Raw genomic sequence first — 11,496 nt, forward strand, 5'->3', positions numbered from 1 at the left:
AGTATATATGTGTAGTATTGTCCAGTACTTGACTCTGGTGTCGTGATAGTGTAGTAACAAGTATATATGTGTAGTATTGTCCAGTACTTGACTCTGGTGTCGTGATAGTGTAGTAACAAGTATATATGTGTAGTATTGTCCAGTACTAGACTCTGGTGTCGTGATAGTGTAGTAACAAGTATATATGTGTAGTATTGTCCAGTACTTGACTCTGGTGCTGTGATAGTGTAGTAACAAGTATACTGTATATGTGTAGTATTGTCCAGTACTTGACTCTGGTGTTGTAATAGTGTGGTAACAAGTATATATGTGTAGTATTGTCCAGTACTTGACTCTGGTGTTGTGATAGTGTAGTAACAAGTATATATGTGTAGTATTGTCCAGTACTTGACTCTGTTGTTGTGATAGTGTGGTAACAAGTATATATGTGTAGTATTGTCCAGAACTTGACTCTGGTGTTGTGATAGTGTAGTAACAAGTATATATGTGTAGTATTGTCCAGAACTTGACTCTGGTGTTGTGATAGTGTAGTAACAAGTATATATGTGTAGTATTGTCCAGTACTTGACTCTGGTGTTGTGATAGTGTAGTAACAAGTATATATGTGTAGTATTGTCCAGTACTTGACTCTGGTGTCGTGATAGTGTAGTAACAAGTATATATGTGTAGTATTGTCCAGTACTTGACTCTGGTGTCGTGATAGTGTAGTAACAAGTATATATGTGTAGTATTGTCCAGTACTAGACTCTGGTGTCGTGATAGTGTAGTAACAAGTATATATGTGTAGTATTGTCCAGTACTTGACTCTGGTGTTGTGATAGTGTAGTAACAAGTATATATGTGTAGTATTGTCCAGTACTTGACTCTGGTGTTGTAGTATTTACAGACCACATGACTCTTGACGAAGTCTTAACTACTTTCATTTGTTTTCAAACCAAAATATGTCCAAACATCAGCTTTAAAAGCTGCTGGACTCACTGTATCCTCTCATCCTCAGTCATCGCCGGGATCTTTAAGCTGCAGGGGACGAAGTGACTGCTGCCATATTGAGGCCGGAGTTTAATTGCAAAACAAAAATGAACAAACACTGTGAATATTAGTTTAATTGAAAAAAAAAAAAATCTAATTATTTTATTGAGTTCACGGTTTTTATTTACATAAAGATAGTATTTTCTCTTAAGAAACACGACTCTTGACACATCAAGACGCTCGTTTCAGTCAAGATGATCAAATATAAACCTGTAAACTAGTAATAATCTCACAAACTCTACACGATTTATTTGTAAATCTGTGAACATAATCCAGATGTTAAACCAGTTGTAAAAAAGGTCGACGACCTCTAAGAAAAAGGTGTCGATTGTCTCAAAAATCGATAGAAATGCTGAAAAACATTGACTCAAAACTGAGTGTTTTCACAATAATGAAGGTTCCTGAATAAATCGTAGCTTAGCTTTCAGCAGGGAAGCTAGCATGCTAACACCAATCAATGCTACCTTCTGACTCAGGACCAGCGAAGACCATCATCCGTCAGCAGCTCCTCCTGCTGCGAGGACACGGTTGTGATCCAGACCTCATCGATCCGAGGCATCCGTCAGGATCTTCCTGGAGATTCTGGTTCCGTCAGCAGGACCAGCAGAACAGAACCGTGTTCACGGGACAGAAGACATGACGCAGACGTTCGTGTCTGAAGGTAAACGAGTTATGGGTCCAAGTCTTCTCCAAATCACATCAGAGACTCAGAGCTGCAGCCGAGCATCCATCACCTCAGGAGACATGAAGGAACTGGTCCAGGTCCAGCTCGTCAGGATGAAGGATCTACTTTAGGATTGAAAGCTTTTCTATTTAAAAGGTTTTGTTGTGGTTCCAACTTTGAACGGAAGCCAAAAGTTTAACCAGAAACAACTGACGGTGTAAAAAAAAAAACATCTGCAAGATCAACAATGTTCAGATTACACAACAACATTTTCACGATGAGCTATGATGAGGCTGGTTTATTATTTATGGTCAGAATCGGGGTGCCTCAGGGGTCGACCCTTGGACCGCCACCGTTCTCTTGAACATGGTAACGACGACGATATACCTCGAGATGAAACGTAACGGAAGTAATTCTTAAGTTAACACATATCGCCCTGGAATTATTAAACGACGACTGAGCAGTTACTATTCTTCCTGCACGACCCTGGCTTTCTGGGATGGTGGATAAATGAATGCCAAGAAAAAAATGATTGATGTGAGAATTTTAATCTTCCTTGAATCAAATAAAACTACAGAAAACTACAAAATCATTGACACAAACTTGGAACATTCTTTGAGGAAATCTGTTATTTAAAAAAAAAAAAAAAACGATTTCATTACCTTCTTGGCGGAGGTAATGAATTGCATCAAGTGAACGGGAGAACTAGCTTTAGAATCAACTACGACGACGGCTCCCTCTAGCGGTCACTAGTGGCATCATCGCTTCTTTGTGCTTATAATTATATATACATTTTCATTAAACAACTCGAGTTATTCCCAGCCACTCAGGGTAAAAGGCATAAAACATTATATAAATGTACAAATAACCAAATGTAAACATTACTTATAACTTTGTCATTTAACACTTTTTAATTCTTAAAATAGAATTGGACTCTGTTGCATTTCCTCCTCTTAGGAAAGAAGATTTTAATAAATTGATATTTTAAACAAATGCGTTCCTGTAAAAAAATAAATAGATTTAAGCAGATTTTCACAGGAAGGTTTACTCCTCCAGCTGGATTCGAACCCAAGACCTTCTTGCTTCTTCAGCATAACCGTCCTTCGTTCTCCATTAGAGTTTAAAATAAATAAAGGCAGAATGAATCAGGTGGTCATAATGTTGAGGAAAAAAACAAGCAGAAGATTTGAAAACAACTTCATTACATTTATTAGTCAAACGCCATCATATATATATATATACACACGTATATAAAAACATGTAGTAACGCCGTGGGTGTCTGCAAAACACCTGCAAGTACGAAGAATAAAAACACTTCCTGGTTCCTGCTTTAAAAAAGAAGTCTTTGTTCGATCGGCCTGGACGTCATGAGAACATGTCGGCGTCGCCATGGCAACATCATTGTCAAACACACGAGTGCGTGAGATCCATAAGTTAATATTTACACTGCGAAGATGCCTCTTCGTGCATAGGCGTCAGTCGTGGTCGGTGGCGGAGGCCGAAACCCGTCGTTGGTCCCGGGAGACGAGAAAACAGTGCTGCCACTAGGGGGCGCTGACGTCACAACACAGCAGGTCTGTGGGATCAACTGTTCAAGCTCGTCTGGTTTAATACTCGTTGAAAGAAAAAGGTGTTTTTAAGCTGCTGTAGATTCGGCTCAAACCAGCCGAGGAACCGTTATCATCAAAACATCTTCATCTTCACCGCAGGTTCTCAGGTGTAACGTGCAATAATGTGCAATTACTGATGTTTGCACCGGTATTAAAACAAGTGTGGAAATATGCTTTTCATTACACAATTGTTGTATTGGTTGTAATTAATTTATATTTATGTTTATTCAATCAATTATTTATTTGTTTTAAATAAAAGTACATCATTCTTTGTGTGCGTTGTATCGTTTTCTAGCAGTGATGAGACAAGAAACAGAATTTCTTGGTACAATAATGTCCCAAAAATGTTGTACTTTGGCAAATAAACAGTTTGTTTCATCTTTTTGTTAAACAGCCAAACATAACGTGTACCATGAACGACACTGACATGATGAGACTGAAAAAGTATCAACTCATCAGGAAAAAAAGGCTCAACTATGTTTTTTGATGCAAATCGACATCGATATTTGATAATAATTCCGTTTTTAAATCGTAGAGGCTGCAATAAACAAATAAAATAAACAACTTACGCTGACTCTACAGTAGGGGGCGGCAGATACAAAAGTAGCTTTTCTATGTTTAAATGATCCATTAGTGCAACTGGTTTTTATTAATCAATTGTTGATCTTAATTTATAATTATTTGTAATATTGTCCATTCCACGTGTTTTGTGCATTGCCGCGTATTTTTCAAAGGTTGAATAAAGATATTTTATTTAAATCAATTGAATCTAATTTCTTCATAACACGCATAATATGATGATTCAAATGTCTCTGGTACAATGACTTGTAGAGTACTACAAAACACACAATGAAATAGCAATATTGGTCAAATATTAATAATAATAATAATAAATTATCATTTTCCTCAAATCGTGCTAGTTTAGCATCCGATGGAAAAGTCCTGAGCAGACGTTTGTTCAATAATCTCATGATAATGGTGTCACTGCTGGTTCTTCATCTCCGCACGAGTGGGTGAAGAACGTGGGATTAGAGAGTCTTCGTGCCAGGAACCGACCTCTGCAGGAGTTCACGCGACCTTGAGGACATCACCTCGTTCAACTTTAGATTAAGATCATTAACGGCTTGTGAGGCGGCGACAGAGATACAACAGCGAACTAACAGCTCTGTGCTTCAGAAAAGGAGTCGGACATGTAAACTCTGCGTCGTCCTCACTCGTGTACAAGTAAAATGTGTGGCTCTGAACCAGAACTGATGGACTTTAAGTCAATTGCGAGTCATGTTCAGAACCTGATCGTCACGCGCTCGGGTCGAAGTCGTCTACGGCGCCTTTAAACGCCTCATCCATGGATCCTGTTCGTCCACAGGAGGCTTCACTCACATCAGCAAGTCCTCGTTACACCACCTCGTCAGACTCCAGGTTGTACTCGTCGTACAGCTGGTCCAGGATGCTGAGCTGCCGGTCCATGGCGGGCAGGTAGACCCCCAGGTCTCTGTGCACGCCGCTGGTGAAGCCGCTCTTCAGTTCATCTCCTGCCGTGGACACCAGGGCGGCGCTGAAGCCCTGATAGGACGGAGCGGCTCTCAGCGCCAACTGAAGACAAATGTCGAGGTTAGTCGGTTCAATGTCGAGGAAACAGAGGGGATTGTGGGAGGAGCACTCACGGCGAAGACGCCCCGTACCACCCATCCGTGGTACTGACGCAGCGTCTTCCCGTACGCCAGGTCTGCGGGAGCGAAGAGACGATGAGATCGGATTTGATTCGAGACGAGGTTCAGACTCACTGAGGGCTCCCTGGATGTCCTGCTCGCCGGCGTTGACCTCCGACAGGAACTCCTTCAAGAACTTCAGGCCTCGCCGGAGCCACAGCAGAGCTTCCGTGGCGGAGTTCCGGACCCGAGCCACGTCCGTCTGCACCTCGTGCAGCACGATGGCCTGCAGCGTGGGGTAGCTGTCGGGGTTCGACGTCATCTTCTGCTGGATTTTCTGAAAACAACGACAAGAGTTTGTCGACATCGAAGCTTCACGTCTGAAGAAAGATGAGGAAACGAGTGGATGAAACCTGGAGAGGACTGAAGAACATTTGAACGGACTTGTGTTATATGAAGATATTTTATTAAGAATAAGTTCGTGAAAACACTCCAAACATCAACATGACATTTCACATTTATTCAGATGATTTTCTGTAACATAAACTCACATCATACGTTGGTTTCAAGAGAAATTATAAAGAAGTAAATCAGTGCCACGTGAATATTTAAATGTGGAATTAAACATTTAAAATGTTGATTTATTGAAATGTTGTTTAAGCTTAAAATTAGATTTTATTGAATATTTTTTAAAACATTTATAAAAGAAGAATTCATTTTTTTAATAATTGAATTTAGAAAAATCAATATTTTAAAAGTGAATTCTTGTTTTAAAAATACAATCATTTCTATAATGAAAGGTTGAATTTTGAATGAAAGTTTTCATTAATAAATGAATAGTAAAATGTTTTTTTTTTTTGTTTTTTTTCTACATAGTTTGAATTTTTAATTCCAATAGTTCAAAAACTGATTTTTTATTAATGAAATATTTTATGTTTAATGCGTTTAATTCAATATAAAAGTGTTGCTAGAATATCCCAATCTTTTTATATTGAATTTGAAAAATGTTATTTTTGAATATGAATCTGAAATTCTGTAAAAACAAAAACGTATTTTTTTATAATTATAAATGACTCTTAAATTAAATTATTCAATTAAATAATTAACGCTTAAAAGAATGAAAACTACTGAATAATCTGACGACACTGACGCACCAACATAAAGAACTTTCATATTTCTTCTTCTTTAACTTGAACACATGGTCCTAACTTACCCTTATATTTCCAACAAAATCCATTTTGACTGGAGCGAAGACGGTGGAGCCCAGCTTGTCTGGAAATGAGGAGAAACCATCAGTCAAGTCACATCACTTCCATCCCGACTTAAAACATAAGAGGCGGCCATTTTGTGACAGAGATGTTGACATCGATTGGAAACACTGGACATAATCTTTGTTCATCGTGAGCCACAGATGAACGTTTCAACTCAACAATTGCATCTTCTGTGTCATGATGAACCCACTTTGAGATTATAAACAGATTTGAAGAAGATCTGAGGGAATCAAACCACCACATGAGACCCAGAAGGTGTTTAATCCAGCAGCAGATGCAACGTTGTCTTGGCAGAAAGTGAAGAATCAGGTGAAAGAAAAAAAAGAAAAAAAAAGGCCCAGAGAGATGATGAAGGCTCAGACAGAGAAGGAGAATGATCGATGAGAAGGTTCAGATGTAGAGAGACTCAAAGGTGACCGTCCTACCTAATACAGGCACTATTGCATAGCATGAATCCAAAAAGGCTTGTGTGGGGATACCATTGTCGTCGTCCAGTCTTATGTCACTAAATCTACGAGTGAAACAGATTCACATTAGTTGCGAGACAACTTTTATTAGGTCAACACAGACAGAGAACAGGTACAGGTCAGAAGATGATTCACACAACGTTCTGCTGCTAATACTGTGGCTAGTCTTTAAAAACACCATCTGGTTACAGAGAGAACTGGATCCGACAGAAGAAACACGTCAAACAGAGTAGAATGATCTTTACAAACCCTCCAGATCACTGCAGGGTCTCCACGCGTGATCGGGAGAGAAGAGACTAACAGGTTAAAAGTGTTATAACATGTGTCGCTAAGACGCTCAGAGACGTCTGGACGGAAACATCTGCTAGAAGCTCCTACAATATGTGACTTTCCTGGATTGCATTTTCATACCTGTGACTCATTGTGCTGAAGAAAGTCTCCACCTGCTCAGAGTCGTCCGGCTCGGCTGAACCTGCGACGGTCTCTTGGTGGTCCTGCTGAGGCTCGTCCTCCTTCTCCTCCTCCCTTTCACTCGTCTGCCCTCCGTCCTTCTTCTCCAGGTGACCCTCGCTCTCCGACAACGTTTCCGCGGGAGTGTCCGGGAGAGAGTTCTCGGAGACGTCCAGAGCGGGAAGATGGTTCACTTCCTGGGTCGAGGTGTCGCCGTCGTCTGCGTCCACGTCTGTGGAGAACAAGATTTTTAAAACGCTGTTTCAAGCATTTTATTTCATTTTATTTAATACTTGAATTGGATCGTTTCCATTTTAAAAAGGTTGAACTACTTTTTCTTAATAATTAATACATATTTTTTAAATCCAATATGTTTTACTATTGAGAGGTTGAATATTTACTTTAATAAATGAATAGAAAAACTAAATAGATAAATAGATGCTTTATTAATCGCTTGAGGATCAATTATTTTGTCCAGCAACAATAACACATACATCCAAACCAATAAATACAATCAAATAAATACAATAAATACATATGAAAAGACATAAATAAATAATTCTTAAGTGGCCGACAAAAGGTAAAAGTGCATGTCAAGCATGATGGAGTTCTGATGCAGCATCTTATGGCAGAAAACACAAAGGATGTTTTAAAGCGTTCTGCAGTGCATGGAGAGGAGCCTGTTGCTGCCAGATGTTTACTACATGTTGTACTCGTTTGTTTTTTTCAAAGTTAAGTGGAGTTCAAAAGTAGACAAAACGATCCATTAAACACACACGAGAAATAATATAACTCAGAAATTCAGATGAAAAAATAGAAAACCGTGACGCATGAGGATAAAAAAAAAAACAAACAGTAGCAACAAATTTTCTGACAATACAATTAAGGAGAAAAAAGGTGGCGAAGGATGTGTACTATAGGTCAGGGCTCGCCGTCATAATGATTCATGTGGAATTAGTTACCGGCACAAATTTCTACTCTATTGATTAGTAATGTCTGAAAGGTGTTTTGTTGAGAGAAAAAAAATGTTTTTCTCTGAAGTAACATTAAGTCTGTGACTCTTGACACAACAAGACGTTTGTTTTCATTCAAGTTTACTCAAAACTATTACTGTAAACTACTAAAAATGAGTGAAACAAACTCGATTTATTTTAACGGTAGGTCGTCCGAGAATATAATGTCACCATTCAACTGGTCTGTGGTGCAAAAACGGTCAGCGACCCCTGATTAAGAGTCTGTTTTTCTTCAAAATACACATATTTTAATGTCTATTCAAAGATTTGTCCTGTCAGCATTATTTTGTGCGTGAGTGCCAGAACAAAAAAGCTTAAAGTTCTCTTGAAAAACTACTAATAAGAGCAAATAAATCATTTTTATTAATCAAGAGAAACGAAAGCCTTCTGGTCCGACACCACAATACATGTCAGAACCTTCTGGTACCGAGTGAGCCCGTCCCTGCTCATTTCCATTAGCGCTGATGAATAATGTAAACCTTCCTGCAGTGAAATATGCAACTGGACGTCCATCACTGTCCACATCAATCCTGATAATGCACGCGCAACAACCAGGTCCATTTGCGGGGAGTGCCGTTGAAACCCATTAAAAAGACCCGACTGACCTGACGGAGAAGTTTGGTGGTCCAGTTTGGCCGGTTGTTCTGGTTCCTCCAGGCTCCCGGAGTCTTGAGGAGAAGGTTCTGTGATGCTCTCCGACGACTGTCTCAGCCTGAAATGTATATTTTTAGTCAATTAATTAGACAAAATAAAAGAATAACTTGAAAATCAATGTTTTCGTTACATCTTCAGTAGAAACGGCTCTGAACCCTTTAAAAACCATTAAGTAAAGAACAAAAATGTATCTGAGAAATTAAGTTTTTATTGGTCTTTTTGATAAATAATTGTTGGCCTATTATATACACCCTTTGGAACTCACTCCCTCAACCCATCAGGAACTCCGACTCGTGCCTGACCTTCATATCACTTCTCAAAAACTACTCTTTTTTGTTTAACCCTTTCTCTTGTGCGTTCCAATCCTTTTTGTAAAGCGTCTTTGTGTTTCCCAAAAAGCACAAAAAAAAATACGATGTTTATTATCATTATTCATTTGAACTCGCATTACAGATCACGGTCTTGGCGACAGCTTTACCAGTGAAAATCTTTATGACCGTCATCATGTGTGTTTATCATGTTCCGAGCCATGTAGACATTTGAGCTCCGCAATTAACTGTGTTTGCTCGGTTGGCAGAAGGTCCTCACGTGTCTGGATGAGCTTCGTGAGCAAACAATAGAGCAACACAACAGATTCTTATAAATGTTTCTGAGGATAAATAATGCAAGATCTCCTTATGTTGATGAAAACAATGTATAGATTTGAATAAAAAGCTTAAAATAAAAAGAGGAAACCTACTTTTCTCCAGTATTCCGACTGATGTGATGAACAGGTTTGATCTGTGGACGTGGACAGAAATAAGTCTCACACTCCTGCCTCTGTATCGAGGGTTCGAAGATGTACCTTTTGAGGTTTAACGGCAGCTACTGGAGGAGATCCTGGCGGGCTCTGTGTGGCCATGTCTGCGGTGAAGGTACGACTGGCTATCTGCATGCATTCTTCCAGAGTCTTGAGGAACGTCGTGCATGTGGACTTCACCATGTTTCCAGAGTCGATTTCGCTCTAAAAATCACATTTTGAAGGACATGTTGAACATCTACAAACCAAGGTAGAGGAAGGTACATGAACTTGAGTGACTGAATCCACGAAGCTTCCGCAGCAGATCAACCTAAACTCACCTCCTCTGGTTCTCCAGGCTCGTCATTTTCCCTGATTTTGTTGACTTGCTGGAGAAGGAGGTCACAGTAAAGCCGGAGTTCTGACATCTTGGTTTTCAACGCTTCAGAGTTTTCCTGGAGTTCTGATAAACAAAGAAAACATTTCCAATGTTAAGCAACTGAATGAATCATGTAGAATAAACACCTTAACAATGTTTTCAAATTACCCTTTTCTCTTTTCGTGCGGTTGTCCGTGAGGCAAGCTTTGGCCGTTCCCAGAGCCACCAGCCATTTCTGCCTCTCGGCCGGGTTGATGGCTCTGAGGTAGAAGTACTGCTCCCCCGGGATGGTCAGGTCTACTCGTGTGGAGTCGGTGGAATGAACTGGACATGTAAAAAAAAGAGAGAGCGCGTCAGTGAACACGGACGAACACAGATGTCGAGACGAGCCGTAAGAATCTACCTTGGATTTCACAAACAGAAATCTTAATGCTGCCCTTGCAACCTTTCCACGCATCTTCCTGGGAATCATAGTACGACAGCGTTCCTCCGTCCAGCACGAACCAACGAGGTTGCCATCCTGGAAGACAAACTCAAAGTCAAACTAGAAACAAACACAGTTTATACTGATACACAACCAGCCAGAAGCATCACTCTCACAAACTTGCATGGAGTTCAAACTACGACACAATAGCAACAACTAACGTGACGTCATAGACAGAAGCCGTTTCTTAAACCTTTACTTGAACTTCTCAGGAGATTTACAGCGTAATTCACTTACACTGGAGAGCATCGAGGAGCTAGTTGTTAGTGTAGCATAGTTAGCTAACGCTAGCTAGCTGCTGTCAACTATGTTCGCCGGAGATAACTAGCTTCAGTCGCGACAAACTTCCATCAATAAAGAGATGAAACTACTGCTCACCGCTGATATAGTTGGTCCACTTGTGTAAAATCCCCTCCATAGCTGCAGTTACGTGCTTTTGTCATTCATTACTGGTTTAGCGAAGATAAGACGCTCAGCTGATCGTTCCGTCGGGGCCGCGACAGAGATGAGTGACTGGCGTAGCGTCCAGGGCTTAACATGACGCCTACGTAGAGAACATGGCGTAATTGCTTTCTGGAATCGAAGCGCGGCGGCCAATAGCGTCTTAACTATGACGACACAACTGCGGTGGGCGTAGATTAAAGTGATCGACGGGAGACTTGGCAAATGGACGACTAGAAACAAGTTTAAAGGCGGGGCTTACGCGCATAATGGCCAATCAGATCAGGAGGAGGGCGTGCAGTGATTTGCAGGTCTTGGCTGCCACGTCGCTGCGATGTTTTGAACTTTCTCTGCAGGTTTTTTTTTTTAAAAGTGTAGATTATTTTGTTATTATTATTAGTAGATTAACTTTATTTCCATCGTCATGATCCTTTTCTACATCACTTGTCTTTCACTGGCGCTGCTCGCGCTGACAAATGGACGCAAACTTCCAGAGCCTGAAGTGAAAATAGAAATAATGCACAAACCAATGCTGTGTTTACGAAAGTCCAAGTATGGAGACATGTTGCTGGTGCATCACGAAGGATTCCTGGAGAGCAATGGATCC

General features: G+C 40.2%; 2 protein-coding genes across 2 annotated transcripts in view; one reads left to right on the forward strand and one right to left on the reverse strand.

Annotated features, from left to right (window-relative positions):
• Positions 1–2,878: 2,878 nt before the first annotated feature.
• Positions 2,879–10,947, reverse strand: plekha8 (pleckstrin homology domain containing A8). The gene is made up of 13 exons (XM_087779138.1): positions 10,827–10,947; positions 10,368–10,484; positions 10,133–10,288; positions 9,927–10,048; positions 9,652–9,810; positions 9,547–9,587; positions 8,759–8,865; positions 7,102–7,372; positions 6,649–6,734; positions 6,166–6,224; positions 5,088–5,289; positions 4,968–5,029; positions 2,879–4,896 (listed from the first exon to the last, which is right to left on the reverse strand). The coding sequence occupies exons 1-13, from the start codon at positions 10,864–10,866 to the stop codon at positions 4,699–4,701; spliced, it is 1,620 nt and encodes a 539-aa protein (XP_087635264.1). The 5' UTR covers positions 10,867–10,947; the 3' UTR covers positions 2,879–4,698.
• A 266-nt stretch (positions 10,948–11,213) lies between these two features.
• fkbp14 (FKBP prolyl isomerase 14) overlaps positions 11,214–11,496 on the forward strand; it is a 4,429-nt gene continuing 4,146 nt past the window's right edge. The window contains exon 1 of the mRNA XM_087812868.1: positions 11,214–11,496. This exon is cut by the window's right edge and continues 14 nt beyond it. Within this exon, the coding sequence (XP_087668994.1) occupies positions 11,314–11,496 (183 nt within the window). The 5' untranslated portion in view covers positions 11,214–11,313.

This window comes from Callionymus lyra, chromosome 17 (genome assembly GCF_982586985.1).
Source record: "Callionymus lyra chromosome 17, fCalLyr1.hap1.1, whole genome shotgun sequence".
NCBI lineage: Eukaryota > Metazoa > Chordata > Actinopteri > Syngnathiformes > Callionymidae > Callionymus > Callionymus lyra.

Excerpts from the sequence above, each read along its gene's own strand:
- plekha8 (XM_087779138.1), bottom strand. The coding sequence starts at position 10,866 with ATGGAGGGGATTTTACACAAGTGGACCAACTATATCAGCG. Across the intron at positions 10,485-10,826 it reads GTGGACCAACTATATCAGCG|GATGGCAACCTCGTTGGTTC; the intron begins GTGAGCAGTAGT and ends TTTGTCTTCCAG. Across the intron at positions 9,588-9,651 it reads CTGCCGTTAAACCTCAAAAG|ATCAAACCTGTTCATCACAT; the intron begins GTACATCTTCGA and ends CCACGTCCACAG.